Source organism: Grampus griseus (assembly GCF_964374135.1).
Source record: "Grampus griseus genome assembly, chromosome: 11".
NCBI classification, from domain to species: Eukaryota; Metazoa; Chordata; class Mammalia; order Artiodactyla; family Delphinidae; genus Grampus; species Grampus griseus.
In genome coordinates this window covers 23,091,645-23,114,605 of record NC_139005.1, presented here as the reverse complement: position 1 = coordinate 23,114,605, position 22,961 = coordinate 23,091,645, and the positions used below count along the sequence as shown (strand labels likewise).

General features: G+C 34.7%; 1 protein-coding gene across 7 annotated transcripts in view; it reads right to left on the bottom strand.

Annotated features, from left to right (window-relative positions):
* The window catches only part of CCDC91 (coiled-coil domain containing 91), a gene marked incomplete at its 3' end in the record, with an annotated part of 398,367 nt that overhangs the window by 124,480 nt on the left and 250,926 nt on the right, over window positions 1-22,961 (bottom strand). For all 7 annotated transcript variants that reach the window (XM_082666097.1, XM_082666099.1, XM_082666098.1 and 4 more), the window contains exons 9-10: window positions 3,389-3,481; window positions 3,232-3,300 (exon numbers count right to left, since the gene is read on the bottom strand). In XM_082666097.1, the coding sequence (XP_082522223.1) occupies window positions 3,232-3,300; window positions 3,389-3,481 (162 nt within the window). The remainder of the gene's footprint in view (window positions 1-3,231; window positions 3,301-3,388; window positions 3,482-22,961) is intronic.

The following is a 22,961-nucleotide window of genomic DNA, read 5'->3' as shown; positions in this document are numbered from 1 at the left end:
GGATGAAAACTGTTAATTGGGAAAATCCTGAAAGGTCTAACTTATATGGTCAGGTTCAGGCAATTGCTAGGTGGCTTCATCGAGCAATTCCTAGGGCTTTACCAAAGCCTGTTGACTGGAACAGAATCCAGCCTTGCACACAAACATTGGATGAACCTGTTCATGACTACTACATGACTTCAGACTGCTTCTAAAGAAAATTCTGGTCTTCCCTCAGATGTTGATTCCACCCGGGCAGCTTTTAACTCTGTTATTAATGGGCTGGACTGGGACATTTTCCCTTCTAGTAAAAAGGACTAGGATGAAATGGAAAACTATCTCTAGTTCAGACTTAATTAATCTAGCAAACCAGCTCTCTCACACTTCACATGAGTCACCTAAAAGGAAGAACACCATATTTCTTAATCTTCAAATCCAGCAAATGAAGATTCCTGAATGAAATCAAAACTTTCCCAGTTTCTGCTATTATTGCAAAAAGCCAGGACACTGGGAAAGATTGTTACAAATTTAAGTGTTTGAGTGCCTTCAGTCCTCTAACCAGCCTTTCCAATGTCCTTTCAATTCTCAATAACGGGGCTTTGAGGAATTATAGGGGCTCTTCCCAGTTCTCCCTCTTAATCGGGGTGGAGAAATATTTCTCCTGATTGAGGATGAACCTCTTCCTGTTCTGACACCAAAGGCACAATCTCGGTGTTCAACCCCACTACTATAAAGCAGCCCGTGCTGTGGTTCAAACAGTGGGGATCGCTAATGAACTTCACGTTTTAGTCATGGTCTGTAGGTTTTATAGTGGACTGAAAGAAGCCTTCCCTTGCAGACCGGTTACTCCCTCTTCTGGGGCTAAAGTACTTTTGGAAAAGATTGTCCCTACCTGAGGAGCTCCTCTCAAACATCATAGTGATTTAGAAATCCATTTTACTGGCTAGGTGCTTCAACAAGTTTGCGCTGTTTGGCCAGTTTTACAACGTTTTCACTATGTTACCACCTTCAATCCTCTGGTTTAGTTAAATGCACTAACAGCATTATTAAGATTCAGTTAGAAAACTTTGTAGAGGCCCTCCAAATACCTTGGCCCAAAGCATTGCTGTTGGCCCTCTAAATCCCAGATCCACTCCTTTTGGAACTCGTAAACTCTCACCCTTTGAGATAGTCACAGGACACCCAATGCACTTGGCTCCTGCCTCTTTTGACCCACAACTGATAAAAGGAGAGATACTCCAATATTGCAAAGGCCTAGTTGTTTCCATTAAAAATAACCATGCCCTGGTAGAGCAATATTTTCACAGTGCACCCCTGGGAGATGATGACCTTAAGCATCACATCTTGCAACCTAGAGATTTTGTCTACTGGAAAAGACACTTCCAAAAGAATGCTCTTCAACCTCACTGGAGAGGCCCCTATCAGGCACTCATAACCAACCCTTGTGCCACCAAACAACAAGGAATAGACTCTTGGATTCACATGACACACCTAAAGAAAGCACCTAACCCTGACTGAACCTGTACATCATCTGGTGACCTGAAAGATTTCCCAGAAATGAAGCAGATGACATGTGATGAGACAGCTTTCCCAAGATACCCAGGCCAGGCCTCTTAGAAGTTTGTCACCAAACCTTTGATGATGACATAACACTTCAGATGATCTCCAATGTCTATAATCTTGATAAGATATGGACTTCAGAAAACTGCCTAAGAGGTCTCCCTCCTACCCCTCCTCGTTACTTGAATGTGACTGCAATAGTTTTCCAATCTGCACTTTTGCTCTGACATGAGACACCACACCCAGAAATTGAGGGACAAAAAGAGCTAAAACTAGAAACCTTGATTCTTGATCAGTGGTGCTTTCAGAAAAAGGTCTTGATCAAAGGGGAAAATGTAAAAAATTCATAAACAGAAATCTCAATTAAATAGTGTCAGGAGATCTATTTAAGGGGGAACTCTCATGCCCTGAAACTACAGTAGAGACCAACAGGAAGAAGAAAGACTCCTCTTTTTTCCTGGCAGCGACTCAGCCAATGAAAAGCCATGGACTCTGTATTTCCTGTAGCCCTCACAACTTCCTTTCCTCTCTATAAAAGTGTTCTCCTTGGGGCTTCCCTGGTGGCGCAGTGGTTGAGAGTCTGCCTGCCGATGCAGCGGACATGGGTTCGTGCCCTGGTCCGGGAAGATCCCACATGCCGTGGAGCGGCTAGGCCTGTGAGCCATGGCCGCTGAGCCTGCGTGTCTGGAGCCTGTGCTCCGCAATGGGAGAGGCCACAACAGTGAGAGGCCCACGTACCGCAAAAAAAAAAAAAAAAAAAAAAAAAAAAAAAAGTGTTCTCCTTGTCATGTGGGAACTTGTACATGGCTCGCCATGGTTGCAGACCCCAAATTGCAATTCTCTCCTAATCCTGAATAAACCCATTTTTGCTGGACAAATATCTGACAGTATATTTCAGGTCAACATATGTATATATTAGTATACATATATTTAACATCTATGAATATACTACCCAGATGATCTATTTCAAAGTTGACTTTAAAAACGACATACCTTGATACATACATACATATATACACACACACACACACACACACACACACACACACTCATTACTTGTATGATATCTATCAAATATCAAGTGGATACTAGTGTTCCTATGTAGATATATGATTTTAAACAAGTGATTAATAATCTAAATGTAAAGCATTTCAATATCATCATTATCTTGTGTAATGTAAATTTAACAAGAATATGAACAGTAGAAGAAGAAAAACAAATTTTGATTTTTCTGGAATGAAATATTTTTAAAAGATTGACTAGGTGGCGCAGTGGTTGAGAGTCCGCCTGCCGATGCAGGGGACACGGGTTCATGCTCCGGTCTGGGAAGACCCCACATGCCGTGGAGCGGCTAGGCCCGTGAGCCATGGCCACTGAGCCTGCGCGTCCGGAGCCTGTGCTCCGCAACGGGAGAGGCCACAACAGTGAGAGGTCCACATACCACAAAAAAAAAAAAAAAAAGTAGATTGACTAACCATTAATAAACTCAGTTTGTTAATTCCACTTATTTACAAAGAAACATTGTTACTGATGGGTCTCTACCAGGCAAATAATTAGACATAAAGATGACAAAAACAATTCTTATATGAGACCAACAACATTCATTTTAGGCTTTGAGGTGGGGGTAAACATAACAAAAGTAGAACTATAATTGAAATTAAGCTACAGAATAAACTTTTCAGAGAGAAATACCTTTGCAGCAGATACTAATGCTTCTTTATTTCTTTGCCTTTCTTCCTCCAAACATTTTTCCAATATTTCCTGTAAATGATAAGACAGCTAGACATTAAAGTATTATTTGAGGTAACAGAACATTCTTTCCACAGTCCAAGCAAACTTAAAGTATTACCTTCTGTTCTTGAGATTGCTGAGTCAAAGCTTCCTTTATTTTTTCTTTTAATAGTTCCTTCTCTGTGGCAAGCATTTCAAGGAGCCTCTGATGCTACAAGGAAAGATAACTGCATTATGATTATGGTTCTGAGACTGATAATCTATCAACACGGAGAACAGCTGGTAGAATTCATTTGAAGTAGTTACTAGAGGAAAGAAGAAAGTTTGCTAAAATGAAGGCTTAGGAGCCAAAAAACCTGAATTCACCTTTCTTCCATCAGTCAAGATATACTTTTTTCGCCCCCAAACTCAATAAAGTACATGACATGAGATCTAATTTAAAAACATTCCAAATATGAAGTGAATCAGAAAATGATAAAATGTCCTTTCCTAAAATTAAATTTGGAAAATTTACTCGTTAAAATTATTATTAGCTTGCAGTAAGAGAGCAAGCAGATTATAACTGATGTTTGCCTGATGAATAATTATCTTAACAGATTATTTGTGTTTCTAGTAAAGCACTGTTACAGAAATTGAAAGATGACTGTTCTCATCTCAAGATTTTACCATAGATTCAAAAAAATAAATCTATGAAAACGGTCAAAGGAATATTATGTGATAGCTAATGTTAAAGAATATAAAGTTCATGTATTTATTTTTATTCCAATGTACTAATGAAAAAGCACACAGAGCCATCAGCTAATTATCATGGACTAGACAATTGGAGTTTGAACGAAGTTTTCTTAAGAAAGTTCAACATTTGTAGCCTCAATATCTTCAACACAGATAAGCCAGATACTTGTTCTGAACAGTGCTCTTAGGGAAAACAAAACATATATACATATACATATATACATATACATACATATTCCTCCATATCCATATTCACATAGATTTCTCATTCAGTTACTAAAGGCAAGTAAGATATTTTCTCAGATTTAGAATGCCATTTACATAGAAGCCTCCTTTAAATATAAACCAACTCTGACACCCAATATTTTAAAACAGATCTATGTCATTCAAAGTTGTTCTGATTTAAAACATTTTTTAGGCAGGCAGTCTACATTGAGAGTAAGTGACCAAATAGAAAGTTAAGATAATCTATTATTCCTGTTTTTAATTTTAATGTTTTTATCTTTATGTTTCAAGAAAACAAGAAAAATTACAAAAATGTGGTTTTTCTTTAAAAACAAATCCAAACTGTGATATAAATCATGACATGGTGATGGGAAATTATTGGTACCATATGAATTTGTGAAAAGCATTTGACTAATAAATCAGTAGGCTTAGCATATGATATGTAATAATAACTGAGACTTTAATGTTCTATTCTTTGAAAGTCTAGATGCACACAGAATTTCATAGTCAGAAACAATACCTAATCCTATTTATAAAACACGCATGATAAAATGTGTTTTACCAGGCAAATAATTAGACTTCAAAATGATAAATATAATACAATTCTCATATGAGACTGAAAATATTCAATTTAGGCTTTGCGATGGGAGTAAACATAACAAAAACAGAACAAGTAAAAATTATTGGAATTAAACTGCAAAATAAAGTTCTCAGAGTCATCAATAATCCTGAAAATGACTTCTCCTTAAAATGAATTGTTATATTAATAAGTCAGACTAATCAATAAGTAATTAACTATAAGTAGGCCATGCTTTTCCAGGGGTCCAACAAGAACTAGTCAAAGAGAATAACATTAGCTAAAAATGACAATGCAATGACAATGACAATGCAATAAAAATTCATTCCTGAGCTTCATTTCTTAATTCTGACAGTATACTATAATAGAAGACTATTTTTGAGCTTGTTTAAGCCAAAATAAACCTCACATTATCATTTGAAAGAAGCATCCTACATAAAATATACCCTAAGTAAAAGCATAGATCTACTTGAGAAAATACAAGTGACTGACTTTACTTTAGACAGATAGATAGCTAAAAATAGCTAACTTTTTTGACCACTTTAAAGTTTCAGACACTGTTACAAGTGCTGTACATGTGGTTGTACCATATTAAACACAACAGATTGCTAAATCAGATGACATTCTTCCTCATTTTCAGATGAGTGATCTGAGACCCAGAGAGGCTAAGTAATTTACCAGCTCTCAAATGAAGAGCTTCAGCAATAATTATATCTGCACACTCATGTTCAGCAGTAGTAATCACTTAATAGATAAAAGCAGTGCCACTATTACCTAGTTACTAAAGCTACATAATATAAGTAGTATGTCTGGTAAGACCTCACTTCCATTTGGCTTTAAAAGAATTTGAATAATCTATGCTTTTGATTTTGTTCTTTTCAGAATATTAAAATAAGATAATTTTTTGAATAAATATCAGTTGATATTAGGAAAGATGATTCAGAAAGATGCTGAATGGTGTGGCAAAAGTTTATGTCTTAAACAGTTAATTTGTAAAGTGAATGACCCACAAGTGGCTAATTGAGAACGATATAGGGGCTTCCCTGGTGGCGCAGTGGTTGAGAGTCCGCCTGTCGATGCAGGGGACACGGGTTCGTGCTCTGGTCCGGGAGGATCCCACATGCCGCCGAGGGGCTAGGCCCGTGAGCCATGGCCGCTGAGCCTGCGCTCCGCAACGGGAGAGGCCACAACAGTGAGAGGCCCACGTACCGCAAAAAACAAAAAAAAGAAGAACCGTATAAAGTTCAATAAAATATACTGTTTTTGTAAGAATCACATACATTCATCGTGAAAAATGTAAAGAAGTGAAAATCATCCAGGGTTCCATTACCCAAAGAAAATCACTGATAGCACTTAGACAAACAACCTTCTGGAGAGCTCTCTGTGTATTTAAATACATAGATATACATAAACATTTAAAATAATATGTTTATAATACTGTTCTGTAATCTTTTGCACTCAAGAAAGGTACTGACATATTTCTATATAAATACAACTATGCTATTTTTTGTTTTATTAAATTAAATTTACATTTTATCATTGTGCTATCTACACACATTCATGTTGTCTGCAATATTTCAATTTAAAAAAAATCTTGATTTTTATGCATGCATCTTTGTGAATCTGTGTATTACAGTCTTACGAAAAATTCCTAGAAGCAGTATGAGCAGGTTGAAAATTGAGCATGTTTTATATTTTGATGCATACCTTCAAACTGTACTCCAGAGAGAAAATACCAAATTACAAACAATAGCAGGACAAGGGATGAGGGAGATGATCTTAGAGAACAGAATCATGGACTATAACGGCAGCTAACTAAGGAAACTGTTCCACTGGAACAATATCCTATAAATGTTGATTTTCTATTGGTCTTTTCTTTCTTAAAATTGTTTAAATTATAAATTAAATCATAAATCTTCATGGTAGAAATTCAACTATATATTTTAATCTTATTTTTAAATTAAATTGTCTTAAAGGAAAGTTTACCCTCATATACTAATTTGTAAATTATTATATATCATTTCCCTACCAACTTGTCCATTTCTCTATGTAAATTTATAAATATGTTAATGCATTTTTTCCCAACCATCATACAAGAAATATTTGCTTGGTGTGTACCAACACCTGACAGTGTACTAGTTTCCAGGGATGCTGCTCTCATGGACATTAATGTCTAATAGACAGTCCATGAAACACAAATACATTTTCTTATATTTGACTTGTAGAACTATTTTATAAAACAAATTTTCTTCAACAAATACCATAACAACTAATTTTTTCCCAAAACACACGTAACTTTTTAAAAGTAGGAAGTACCAAATATGATTTGGAAATAAATAAATAAGTAGAAATAAACTTTTAAAAATATACAAATTTTAAATAAAAAGTTCTAATAGAAAAAAAATAGTTATCCCTCAGTATCCATGGGGCATTGGAGGTCCAACTAATTATAAGTGCTTTTACAGGAACAGATGGCAATAAAAGAGAAGGTGGCCAAAATAATTAAGACCTCAATTATTACAGTACAATATTCTTGCCTTCATTTACTAATATTAACTATTTGTGGATAAAATATGTCTACAGTGAGAAACAGATAGTTTACGACATATAAACACCTCAGGACAGTGCCTGTTAAATAGTAAAATTTAAATGTTAGGTGCTATTATTACACTACTACTTGTACTTCCTTTATATATTTTGGTAAAAAATATATATAACAAAAATTTCCATTTTCACCAATTTGAAATGGACAAGTGGCATTAATTATACTCACAATGCCATATAACCATCATCACTATTTCAAAATTTTTTCATAATCCTCATCAGAAATTCTGTGCCCATTAAGCAATAACCCATTCTTCCTCATCCCAGCCCCTGGCAACCTCTAATCTACTTTTCATCTCTGTGAATTTGCCTATTTTAGATACTTCATATACATGGAATCAAACAGTAATTGTCCCTTGTATCTGGCTTATTTCACTCAGTATAATGTTTTCAAGGTTCATCAGTATTGTAGTATGTATCTGAACATCATTCCTTTTTATGGTTGAATAATATTCCACTGTACATACATACCACTTTTATTTATCTATTCACCTGTTGAGGGACACTGGAGTTGTTTCCACTTTTCACCAATTATGAATAATGCTGCTAAACATTCACGTACAAATATCAATAAATAATATTCACAATACAGCAATGTACAAAGGTTCCAATCTTTCCATATTCTTTACAATATTTTACTTTCTGCTTTTTAAATTATTATTACTATAGTCATCTTGGCAATCTCATGTGGTTTTTATTTGCATTTCACTATTGACTAAGCATGTTGAACATCTTTACAAATATTTCTACTTCTGATACTATAACTACTCCTTTTCAACTATTACTAGTATTGTCTGTACAAGAAGGAAAATGATTGGAGCTCTTTTTGCAGTTTTTATAGGGGACAGTAGTAGAAGGTGCGCTGGATTTGAGGTTTGTTCATTGACATATTCTTCCAGAAGTAGCAATGTCTTTCCTCTCTGGGCCAGATATTGTTTTAGTTATTTAATCACAATAAGCTAGAAATTATAAAGTATCAACCTTTGGCCAAAAAGGTTTCAGACTCCCTTTATCATATCTAAAATAAAGTATAAAGTATATCTGGAGATTGCCTGTATTACTTCTGCCATCTGCCTCAACAGAGAATTGCTTAATTGTCTCAATTAACATTCAGCACCCTGGAAATGGCACACATGGATTTTGATGATATAAGAGATAGTCAGTACATTCTTTTGTACCTTACTAGCTGACCATTCCAAGGTGAGGATGTTCTGAACACCTTTTGTTACATACCTCAGAGCCGAAATTGAACCAATGAAAACATTTATCATACGACTCTTTTCAAATATTTATAATTTCGAAACAGAGATACTTTCTACAGAATTTGCAAGACATAGCCTTACAACATTTTGAGAGGCACTATGAAAATTAATTGAAATCTAAACCAGTAAATCTCATTCAAGAACAGTGAAGAGTTTATTATATTTTGTTTATCTAAAATATTCTATTGATTGCTTCTTAAAATTATATTGAAATTTTAGTAATTTTTAAAGCAAATTGAAGAAATAAATGCAAACCACAGAGTCCCATTAATCTTACAGAGTAGCTGCTTAATATAAGGGTATCAAGGACAGTCCTTTGAAATTTAGCTTAAAACAAAAGGCACTCAGAAATGGGTTATGCTTTTCCCCTCTTTTGGAAGAACTTTTTCCAAGAGAAAAATGTTTGATATATACTCAAATATAAATATAGAGGTTCTGTGGTTTTTACTTGATTCCTGTAAAAAAAAAAAGAAATATAAAAAAATCTCTTCTTTCCTGTAATGTGAGTCATAGGAGATACTGTAAACAGATTTAATCACAATCATACGTACTTTTTGTATATCAAATTTTAGACTAAGCAATCAGAGAAGCTCGTGTTCAGGTATACTGTTATCCATTTATCACAGGTCCACAAACTTCACATTACTTTATATGTATGTGGTGTGTGTGTAGTATATATTCTATAAAGCAAACTCAACAAGTATCTTCTTTCACTTTCTAGAAAGCACAAACACTGAAAAAGATCAAGTGATCTGGTAGGATGGTCTTAAAGCACATCTTCCTATAAGCCTCCATTTAACACGATTTGAAAGACACTTAATAAATTTAATAAACGTCTTAATATAAAGTGAGTCACACACAATTGTTTCATCTCTTCATGGGCCAACACATTAAATATTGTTTGGAAAGAAAACCTAAATAAGATGACCTATGGGATTAAATCTATGCAGTTACCACAAACTCAATAATATTAATAAACTTCTTAAAGTGAATAAAATAAGACTAAAGATAAGCTGTACTAGATTTATTTCACCCAAATAGATATAATTTCTAATAGGCATGAAAAAAATGTAAGCAAATAGGTTATTCCTCCTACTTAAACAGGCCTTTAACCCGAGGGAGTGATATAAAGGGATGAAGCAAAAACTGGGGAAGAAGGCAAGGATGATGTCTCTCACCTCAGCTTTTCATCATTGTACTGGAAGTCTTAGCTAATGAAATAGTGTAAAAATAGGAAATAAAAAGGAAGAAGAAATTAAGCTGTCATCGTTCACAGATGACATGATCATCTTTGTAGAAAATCTTGAGGAATTGACAAAAAATTCCTGAAACTAATACACAATTATAATAAGGTTGCAGTATACAAGATTAATATACGAACGTCAATCCCTTTCCTACATAGCAAACAGTATGAAACTAAAATCACAATACACTTTACATTACCATCCCCCAAATGAAAAATTTAGGTATATATCCAACAAAATATGTACAAGATTTACATGAGAAAAACTACAAAATTCTGATGAAAGATATCAAAGAACAATTAAATAAATCAAAATATATTTCATGTTCATGAAAGGGAGACTGAATGTTGTCAAGATGTCAGTTCTTCCCAACTTGATCTATAAACACAATGTAATCTCAATCAAAATCCCAGCAAGGTATTTTGTGGATACTGACACACTGATTCTAAAGATATGGAAAGACAAAAAAACAAAACATAAAAACAAAACAGAATGGCCAACACAATACTGAAGAAGAACAAAGTTGGAGGACTGACACTCTCTGACTTCAAGACGTACTGTAAAGCTACAGCAATCAAAACAGTGTGGTATTGGCAAAAGAATAGACAAAGAACAGAGTTCAGAAATAGACCCCTATAAATACAGTCAACTGATGTTTGACAAAGGAGCAAAGGCAATACAATGTTATAAAGATAGTCTTTTTAACAAGTGTTGCTAGAATGATTGGACATCCACACACAAAAATATGAATCTAGACAGCAACCTTACCCCCTTCACAAAAAGTAACTCAAAATGGATCATAGGCCTAAAATGCAAAACTTGTAAAATTCCTAGAAGATGACCTAGGAAAAAAACCTAGATGAACTTAAAGGCAATGACTTTTCTGATACAACATCACAAGCACATTCCATGAAAGAAATAATGTATAAGTTGACTTTCCACTCAAGAATTCTACTAAAAATACACGTATATACTGACTACAAAGGAACATGAGAGGATTTTTGGGGGGTGATGGAAATGTTTAATTTTAATCTTCTTTTAGGTGGTAGTTGTGAAATTGTACAGGTCCGTCAAAATACAAAGAATGGTACACCTAAGAGGGTAGATTCTATTTATGTGAATTACACTTCAATAAACTTGAAGAAAAATATACACATACACTTTAAATTAATTTTTAACTCATACTATTTTTGTCCCTTAAAATGGACTTACTTTCTCTTCCAGGCAAAAGCCAATCTTTTCCCATTAAAATGTTACCTCTTTTGAATTCTTTCTTGAAAACTCAGAATGAATTGCCTGCTCTCTTATCTATAATCCCAGAGTATTTTGTTTCTATCACTAGTGTATTGTTTATTATATTTTATTATAATTTATTTTATAGCTGTCTCCCATAATAAGGCTCTTAGTTTCTTGAAGGCAGAGAATGTTCTTATACTTTTAAAAAACCTTTTTATTAGACTGCCTAATATATTGAAAACTTTCAATGTAAGTTGACAACACCATTATAGGTACTCGTATTCAAGTGAAGTTCTAACAGTTATTAAAATGCCTGCCTAAAGATAACTTAATGAAAAAAAAAAGTATTGGATTAATATATGACTCTGATAGCAACAAGCAACTGTCTTTTTCTGTACTATGATGAAAGAAAAAAAAGTAGTGGTCACCTAAAAATTGTACACAAATATTATTGGGAAACTAATTAAATAACTCTAAGTGCAACCTGACCAATGCTTTAACAAGGTTACAGTTTGAACCACACCAGTCATCTGGTTTGCAAGATTTCCTGCTGGACATCAACACCAACCACTCGTTAGACCCAAAACCACCTTGGGAAATAGCTGTGGCTAAGATTTACACAGACCAGTAATGGACTAAATTACTGGTTCAGTTGAAAAACAGGTCAGCAGCATATATAACATGACAGAAATTGGAAAGTCAATAAAAAGAATTATATATCAGACTCCCAGCCCCACTCCTCAAAATTTAGCTGAAACTTTTAAGACTCTGAAGTTGGAAGACTTAAAAAAGGTCTGGTAATTTTCTCACACAAACCTTATAATTATCATGAAATGCAGATTTGGTGAATAACACCTTGGGAAAGATTATCACATCTTTAATATCTTTTTGATGGGAAATGAAGTAATCACATCAAACACCTTTGGCATATTTTCTTAAAAAATTACACATCCATCTAGAGAAAGAATATAGAAAATAAAAAAACAATGACTCTTTCTCTTCCATATGCAAGAAAAACATATTCCCTAGACAATGAGGGGGATTTTTTTAGCAGAATATTTTATTTTCTCCAGTGTTATAAAACACATATTTTAAAATACAACATACTCCATTATTTCCCCCCAAATAAACTATATATATATATATATATATATATATATGAAGCATATGAGGACACACAGTAAACACTGTGAATGATCATGAATGAGTATATTATATAATGAAAAATGCAATTTTAAGTTCTAACATCAGTTACAGATAGAATGCTTGACAAAAAATAATAGAATATTCAGAAGGGTTCAACCTGGTCCTGATCAGCTTATGGTAGGGACCAACAGTTTTCAAATTCTGTCCAACAGAGTACTAGACATCTCCATCTCCACTTCAACTAGAGTCACTATGCCTTTATTGGTCTTGTTTGTAAGAAAAGTCTTCAATAGAAGATTTAATCTAAGAAAAGATTTGATGGCTAAAACAAACTTGCTAAAGTAGATAATGAAAACGTATATGCACACTTTTGGTTTCAGCTTTGACATGTGAAGAGCTTGGAAGATCACCCTGATTCTTAAAACAAGAAAAAAAGCTGAAACAAACTAAAGATCAATGACATGCCTTAGGTCTATCAGAGAACTGGGACAGAGCAAATCCCACCCCACCCCCCAAATTTACAACTAGGAAATCCGGTGAGTCACAGCCAAGATCATCTTACCTAGAGCAGAAGCTACTGGAGATATAAACTGGTAGGTGCTTGAATGGTAAATTTGAGGAACTGCTGGAGGCTGAGTAAGGATGTGTGACAGTGAGAACTCTTGAAAGCTGATGGCTTAGGGATTCCACACACTTTTATGGATTCTCCCCCCAGAAATCCCATCAGAATTTCAGTATGAAGAGCCCAGAAATTTCCCCTCATGGTTCTGTTGAGGGGAGTAGAAGAAGTGTGAATTATTATAACCACTGTGAATTATGCCTAGAGCATTCTCCATAACAAAAGCCTATTCTTTAGGTGAAAAGACTTTATCAAAACCTTATAAACCTTCCACCTGGGCAAAAGGTTTTACCAAGATTCCAGCTCCCTCTAGCCTTCCTAGAGGGGGGAAAAAGCCAGCTAACACTTGTGAAGGTCACGGGCCCACTAAAAGATGAAGATTTAATCATAAGATTACAGAATACTTCCCTTCCCCAATGCCTTATATCACCAAACCAATAAGGTTCTGGTATATTATAGTCCATAATAGTTGACAGAGCTGTAAGACACAGACTCTTCTAAAGAGTTCTTAGGGAAGCCAAAGACAAGAGGGGAGACAAAAATAAAAACCTTTAAGGAATCTGAACCCTCTGGTAACTTACAGCAACAGAAAATATTAAACACAGCTACTCACTTCTAAACAAATTAACAAAACCTCCCATTAAGAGTCTATTTACCTCTATTCCGATTACATGCTACAACATGTTCATCTTTTTTTTAAATTGAGGTATAACTGACATATAACACTATATTAATTTCAGGTATTCAGTGTATTGATTTGATACTTGTATATACTGAGAAATGATCACTACAATAAATCTAACATTGGTCACCATACATAGATACAAAATTATCTTTTAACAAAAAAATTATAAGCATACTAAAAGGCTAAAAAGTCTGAGGGAACCAAAAAAAGGCATCAGAACCAGTTTCAGATATGACAGAGATTTCTGAATTATCAGACTGGAAATTTAAAATAAAGATGATTAATATGTTGAGGAAGCTAATGGAAAAAGAAGATAACATGCAAGAACAGATGGATAATGTACAGATGGGAACTCTAAGGAAGAAACAAAGGGAAATACTAGAAGTCAAAACAGAAGAAAAGAATGACTTTGATGGGTTCATCAGTAGAGTCAACCTAACCAAGGAAAGAACCATGAGCATTAAGATAGGTCAATAGGGGCTTCCCTGGTGGCGCAGTGCTTGAGAGTCCGCCTGCCGATGCAGGGGACACGGGTTCATGCCCTGGTCCGGGAAGATCCCACATGCCGCGGAGCGGCTGGGCCCGTGAGCCATGGCCGCTGAGCCTGCGCGTCCGGAGCCTGTGCTCCGCAACGGGAGAGGCCACAACAGTGAGAGGCCCGCGTACCGCAAAAAAAAAAAAAAAAAGGTCAATAGAAACTTCCTAGACTTAAGTAAAAAGTGGGGGAGGAGGGGAGGAAAACAAAAACACAGAGCAGAACAGTCAAGAATCATGAGACAATTTTAAAAAGCATAACATATGTGTAATTGAAATACCAAAAGGAGAAGAAAGAATGAAGCAGAAGAAATATTTGAAATAATAATGGCCAAAATTTTTCTAAAATTAATGACAAATACCAAACCACAGATCCAGGAAGCATAGAGAAAATCAAGTAAGATGAACACCAAAAAACCCCCACAAAACCCCTACACCTATGTGATCATATTCAAATAGCAGGGTAAAAAAAAGAAAAAGAAAAAATCTTGGAAGAAGCCAGAGCAGGAAAAAAACACTTTACTTACAAGAGGAAAAGGATAAGAATGACAGTAGATTTCTCTTCAGAAACCATGCAAGCTAAAAGAGAGTGAAATATTTAAAATGTTGAAAGAAAAAAAATCATCAAGAAGAAAGAGCAGAGGTTTGCCATACCACATATTAACATATACCACACTGTAATAAAACATAGTAATAAAAATAGTGTTATTTATACAAAAATAAACAGATTAGTGCAAGAGAATAGAAAGCTCAGAGACAGACCCATGTATACATGGGAACTTAATATACGATAAAGAAGCACCACAAAAAAACAATGTATAATTCAGTGGTTCTCAAACTTTTGCATGTATTAGAATCACCTGAAAGATTTGTTAAGAGATTGATCAGTCCAAGAGCAGAGTTTATTTTTTTTAAGTTTTTTCATCTTTATTGAGATATAGTGGACATATAACATTGTGTAAGTTTAAAGTGTGTGATGTAACTTTTTAATTCAATTAAAAGCTATCTTATATTATTAAATTATGTATTCCTGCTTCAGATTTTGATAGGAGGGGAATATTCTTTTCCTGATAACAAAAGTGACTCTTCAATTTATTGTCTCCCAAGAGCAGAGTTTCGGATTCAGTAGTCTGCAGTAGTGCTAGGGAACTTGCGTTTCCAACTGTGCCCAAGTGAAGCTGATACTGAAGCTGCTGGGTCAAGAACTACAGTTTGAGATCCATGGCCTTAGTGTTTTCAGCAGCTCGGTTGAGCTGAAGAGAGCAAACTCAGGTGTCGGAGTTGCTGATTAAGCGAAGGTGAGCCAAAATGAGAGTAATAAAGAAGGCTTTAATCACTTACTGGTCTGGTATAAGGAAGTGGCTAAAACCCCTTGACTCCGTGGAACTGAGCACAAGGTGAAGGCCAGGTGAATCAGCACAGAAGTGGGAGTCATCTCACTGCTGCAGGAGCACTGAACAAAAGTCTCTGGATGTTTTATGGACCCTGGGGTGGGAGGGAAAAAAAGGCAGGCAGGACGAGGAGAGGAAAAGTACTGAAGACTGAGTCAGAGTGGGGAAGAGTTCTCTCTCCTCCTCCCACTAAGGAGGCTGGGCAGAAGCACCTGAAGAAGACTTCTGCCCAGGGCCTCAGATAAAGAGCATTAGGAATGAAGGCACCTGAGGCAGAAATGCAGCTATGTGAAGAGCATGGCCAGCAGTGGGGCCTGAATACTTGAATGCAGCACCCTTCAAAGGCTACAATGTACTTTCCCTCTGAGACCTGCCAGTAAAGCCTTTGTAACTGCCTAGAATCAGACCTGAAAAAAATCACATATAGGTTTTTAACCAGGAACCAGACTCCTTAAGTATATGCTACTAGGGAAAGTGGCTCATTTTAGGGAGAAACATGAAAATGGATACTGAATCTTTATCTAACATTATAAACAAAGTAAGACTACAGGGATAAAATACCAAAATATGAAAGTTAAAATTATAAAGTTAATAAGAAAAACATGTACAAATAAGCCTTTGGCTGTAAAGACAATAAAGAAATTCTTAAAGAAATTTAGTACAAACCACAAGGCAAAAATGATTAATTGGATTACATCGAAATAAGGGATTTTTTTTTAGCAATAGATATTAAGAACCAAGTTAGTATTCCATTTACAGATGAAAGAAATTTGTTTTATCTAAAAACCTTTAGGGATTAATATTTCAATTGACAAAGAACCCCTGCAAACTGACAAGAAAAATAGATCAAACTCAATTTAATAAAAAAAAGGTTAATGAATAATTTATTGAAAAGTTAATCCCCAAAGTTAACAAACTTATGATAAGACAGTTAAGTTAAGAATGAGGTATCTATCACTTATTAAAAAAAGTAAAAATTTGGGAATTCCCTGGTGGTCCAGTGGTTGAGACTTGATGCTTTCAACTGCCGTGGGCCCAGGTTTGATCCCTGGTCCAGGAACTAAGATCCTGCAAGCCTCATAGTGCAGCCAAAAAAAAAAAAAAAAAAGTAAAAGTTAGAAGCTGGAGAATGCTAGGTCTTTGGGGAAAAATGGGGATGTAGGAACCTGTGCATCGCTGGCCGGATGATAGCCTTGTCACCACCACTCTGGAGAACAAACTGGCAGCACTTAGTAAAATATCTGCATGGCCTATCGTACAGCAGTTACACTCTTGGATGGAGATGATGATAAGAATAGATAGATGAACAGACCTTTTGCTTTTGTTTTTTTTTTCTTGCACATTATAAGGGCACATAAAAGTTTCTGGGTTGGTGAAGAGTTAAGAGACAACCTAGATGTCCATTATTGGTGAGTAGATAGAAGAAAAAGGTGAATTCATACCACAGATTCTGAAATTTAGAAAAAGAAATTCAATTTATACATAGTAACGGATAGTATTTACATGAACATAAAGCAACAGTTTTAGATTTTTTAAGCAAAATGTTCAGTGGATTTCTCTTAGAAGCATAGGAAACTGCATTCTGTACATAATAAAATTTTTGTAAAATAAAAATACATGCACACAAAATAATAACACACAGATTACAAGAACACATTCAAATAAGGACACATTAAAATGGTTCCCCCAATCAGAGGGAAGACACTGGGAGCAGGGAACAAGGATAAAAATTTTATATATGTATACATACATACACTTACACACACACACACACACACACACACACACAGGGAAGGGCCTTGTAAGACACAAGAGGATAATATGCCAAGAACTGAGGAGTATGATTACCTTTCTTCACCTAAGGTTAAAAAATAAAAAGATTACAATTACATCGATAAAGTGAAAAACTGTGTTACTGACAGCTAGCCCAAGAGGAAGAACTGTGAATGGAAACAAAAACCATATTTTTCAAAACACAGTTGAATCACAAAATAAATAAATTGTGCCAGACCTAGCCATGACATGCATAACAGACTATGCAAGCTCTAATCTTTTAACGACATTTCACTCAGACCCATACATTCCAAGAACACAGAAAAACCAACCTAACAGTAACTCTAGACAGATTCATGTATTCTAAAGATCACAGACTGTCACAGCAACTTTTAAAATACACTTACTTGATCTTAGCCAAAAGACCAAGAAGCGATGAGCAACTTTTAAAATAAATTCTGACAAATCTTTGCAAGACCATTCTATGACCAATTATAACCCCCCCAACTCTATCATAATTCATCCCTACTCCCCCTTTTAGAGACATTCATAGTCCCCTTGGTACGTATTATCCTTTGCTGCAGCAAGCTTTAAACCACACTCTGTTAGACTACAGGTGAGTTCTTGGCAGACTTTGGCTCATGGGTTTTAACAGGAAGGCACGGTGGGGTAAACAGAAGTGGCTGGTCTGGAACAGCTGGAAGCTGCTGGCACTCTAGAGCTTTCCATCTACTCCAGGTCCTTCTACTCTGAGGAGAGCCTACAGAATCACTGTTTTGGGCACAACTGCAAATTCTTCATGTAAGCTCTGTTCCAGGAAGTCTAATCTATTTGTTCCATTCATTTTAATGCAAAAGCAATATAAATATTAAATTAGTTAATAGAGTAAAATGCTTAGAGCATGCACATATATAGCATAATTGTACATGCTTTTCTGGACATGCTACTTGTAAATCTGGTAATTTTATAATCTGAACTTCAGTTCTCACTTCACCTATTTATTTCCTCTTTCATTGCCGCTCATACTATCGAAGTGTTAAAACATGAAAGGAGGGCTTCCCTGGTGGCGCAGTGGTTGAGAGTCCGCCTGCCGATGCAGGGGACACGGGTTCGTGCCCTGGTCCGGGAAGATCCCACATGCCGCGAAGCGGCTGGGCCCGTGAGCCATGGCTGCTGAGCCTGCGCGTCCGGAGCCTGTGCTCCGCAACGGGAGAGGCCACAACAGTGAGAGGCCCGCGTACCAAAAAAAAAAAAAAAAAAAAAAGAACAAACATGAAAGGAATAAATGGAAAACTCATAGCTATCTATGAAAAGTTTTTTTGAGATAACCTAATGGGTCACCATTTCTTGAAACAGACCTTGAAAGGAGTTCAAATGAGAATTTAAATGCAGAATATTACTTCCAAGCTTGATTCAGACAATCCTTGTGGCCACCGAAACAATGCTTTGAGTGACCAGGTAACAGAACTATATTCCATCTAACATCAAATTTCTGATTCGTGAGTTTTAATCATAAGGTACCAAAAAGAATGATTAGCTTTCCAATATGAATTATTAAATTGCTTATATGATACAGAATCCATTGAGGATCTTTCTCACGTCTCCATTTTTCATTAAAATCGTTATTTAAAACAGAACACATTTTTAAAACCCTGAGCAAAGAAAATAAATTTAGTAGGTAGAAACTAGTTTTCAGGATAACTTTTCTGCAATAAGCAGCTATATGTTATTATTTCTGCTATCTACTTTCAATACTTTATTTTCTAAAAGCTAATAAAAAGTATTTCATGGGAAATTATTTCTACCCAAAGAACTAATTTTATCCAGAGTGGATATTTTAAAGAAAATATTAACATTTCTGCAGGAAAATATCCAAGACATTGGTTTACAGAAGTAAAATTTTTTTTAAAAAAGTTGTAATTGTAAAGATAGAAAGGTTTTTAAAAAATATTCAAATTAAGGATTGGACTAAACAGCCTACCACTATATAGAATATTCTCATATCATGTCCTTAAATTTAGCAAAAGGTATTTATGAATCTAGACAAATGAGGACATTTTAAATCAACAAAGACAATGTCAACTCTACTTATGTCCCTGTCAATCTGGATCTCCATTCAGCAAACACCGAGTGAATGTAAAATTAAATTCAATTTCTAGAATCACAAAATCTTTAGATCAGAAATGAACTTAAAAGACACAATCTGACTACTCATCCAATGCTTGAAACCCCTCCACAAATTATCCATTAAATGATTGCAGATGTTATAAGTTTACTCCAGAGAAAGGAAATTTGCTACCTGAAGGGAACACTACTCACTCACTATCCCTTTATATTAGGTTGAAATATGTGAAATAGTTATAGGTAAAAATGGTCTAATATAGCCTATTTCATATCAACACAATACCGTTAGGTGAACCTTATACCACTTTGTATTTTCATGTTGAGTTAAAATGTTTCCTTCTAGCTTCAGTACCCTAGTTCTATAAGGTTCCAAAATAAGTCTAATCTTTTTTCATATAACAATCTTCCAAATAGGCAACTTATTTCAAGTATCTTAAATTGTTTTCTATACTATATGTCTGCATGTGCCTTCAACCTTGTATCTGCTGTCCATTAAATATCTTCCAATTTGAATACATACTTTTAAAAGTATGACACTCAGTACTGAAAGGAATTATGTGATATAAGTCTAAAAAGAGTGGTACCTTCCTCTTCTCTTGTTTTTTTTTTTTTTTGGAAAGTTAATTTCAATTACATCAGACTAAAATGACATTAGTTTTTAAAACTTGCCTTTACAACTTACTGTTAAATAAAAGCCCTAAATGTTAAATACATGTTGTATGGCTGAGTTTGGCTCCTAATTTTCTACTAAATGTTGAAGTTTTAAGTATGACATTAATTATTCCTTTTGAATTTCGACTTTGGATATAGCCCCACTACTCCAGCCTTTTAAAATACTCTAAATACAATTTAATGTCATATACAAATGTGTAAAAATGCTTTCAATATTTTTATCCAATCATTGATCAGAATATTGAGCAGAATAAGGATGAAGACATCACTGTGGCATTCCACTATAGATCATTCTTCTAAGTGGATATAAATATATAAATCCAAATATTTATATATTTGGTGGGACCATTTACCCAATTTTTATCTAATGCCCTTGCCCTCATGTATTTCATACTTTTTGTTTGCAATGATCTTTGAGAACTTAATTTATTAAATTTGAGATAATCTGTCCTGCTCCATTTTCCTGTCTATCCTAGTAAATCTGTCCTCCAAAGGGTAAGTTTAGTAGGACAATATTTTCTTAAGAATCCAACCTTGGTTCCAGAAGTCACCAATCGTCTTTAACAATCCATTCTGGAATCACGCTAGGAAACATCTCAATAATCACCAGTTTGTGAAATATTCTTTTTGAAAGTTAAAAATACTTTTGCATTTGTAGTGCAGAGTACTTAGCTCATTCTTTTATCACAGGTAATGTTTCACTGCTTTCATTTGCAAGTTCCTTGATCACAATTCACCTGGACAGGCAATTATGTACATATTATCAGCTGACTGGTACACAATATCAATCTTCTCACTACTCTAGGGCTTCTGTTCCCCTTTACCAATGTTCTCTGTGAAAAAGTGATTTTTATACTGAGGGAGAGTAGTGAAAGAAAAAACAAAACACAACACAGGACTTAGAGACGAAAAAATTAAACAGGAGTTAAGTTCTAATTTCTCCATTTGATCACTACAAATTTTCCCCCAAGCAATGAGTAGGACTATTCTTTCCATGGCTTTCTTCTTATGTAAACATTACTTACATTATTTTAAATGAGGATGATGATTGGCCTGTTCTCTCAAAGAATATATTCAGAAGAAAGAGGAAGTAAGCTTCTAATTTTCTGTATAGATTTCAATTTAAAATTTCACTTCTTTATTCACTCTCTCAAATTTACGCAGAGAATAAAGAAAAGTGAAGTATGTGGTAAGAGAAAAAAACAATCCTATGGCTAGCCACAATCTGCCAACATTATCACTATATATATAAATTTGGGACAATAATTAGCAGGTAATAAAATGTGTTTTTCCTGGCAGATAAATGGTCTCAAGGCACACTTTTTCTGCATATTTTATGAGAATGAGACTCAAGTGATCCTGATGGTATGCTAAGAATGGATTAGAATAATAATGCCATAACTCTTATAAAAGTAATAAAAATTAGTGTTACTGTCTATAACCATTATAGCAAATGAAGTTAAAAAAATTGGTAATATTTGTCATTAATGGATTCTTGTAAAATCTGAAATTTGATACCTACCCTTTTACTCATACAAAGAGCAGCATGAAAAATTAATTACCAAAAAATGGATGAATTAACATAACTAAATGAATTTTGTTTGAATTTACAAGAAAACTAAACTGTGACTATTTTGATGTAATTATAGTACTTTTGGTTATGCACGGTAAAGACGACAACCAGAAATCTTCAATACCTTTCTAAATAAATAAATAATCATATGATAATACAGTAAGCATTTGGCATGTCCTAAAATGACAGAGGTGATAAGAGTGACATATGCAAATGGAGGCTTTCCAGCACTTTCATTGACTATATAAATAGCCAAACAAAACTCCAATACACAAATAGTACAGAGTATGTATAGAAAAGCATGACAAAGGGCTTAAGCGTCCTTAAAAGGTCATGGCAGTCTCAAAGATAGGCAAATAAATACAAAGTACCAACTGCATTAGTCAGGATTCTCCACAGAAACAGGACCAGTGTGGGGAGGGAGAACTGAGATTTATTTATTTTAAGGAATTGGCTCATGCTACTGTAGGGGATGGCAACTATGAAATCCTTAGGGCAAGCAGGCAGGCTGGAAACTCATAGGATTTCTATGTTACAACATTGAGGAAGAATTTCTTCTTTCTTGGAAAACCACAGTATTTTCTCTTAAGATGTTCAACCCATGGGATGAGGCCCACCTACATTATTTAGGGTATCTCTTTTATTTAAAGTCAACTTACTATAAAGATTAGTTAAATCTACAAAATACCTTCACAGTAATATCTACACGAGTGTTTGACCAAATGACTGAGCACCACAGGCTAGCTAAGGTGAGACATACAGTTAACCATTACACAAACCTAAAAGGTTTATCAAATTACCAGTTTAAAAATGTGTTTAAAAGCTCAGTGAATGAGCACCTTCTTGTATTGCTTGATAGTTATAAATTGGTAAACACAGAATTTTTTCAACATGTATTACAAAGTCTTAAACTGTTAATAATATTAAGAGTTAATAATGACAACAAAGATTCCTGCCATATAATTAATTTTACTTCTGTCAAAGAAAAATACAAAAACAAAAATAATATATGGGCAAAATTACTCATTGCAGCACTCTGTATACTGGAAAAAGAAAATCACAACTAACTTAAAAACATACCTGTAATGTTAATTAAATATGGGAAGATAAGCTATAATCACAAGTATGAGAAAATGAACAAATTGGTGGGGAATAGAATAAAATATAAATAGCACTTAAGTGGACTAAGGTTCTTTTTTTCTTCTTCTTCCTTTATCTTTCATTTTCCAAGGAACAGGTAAACACTGAGGGCAACAGAGAGCTGCATGGGGGAAAGGACTGTGTTTTATTCACT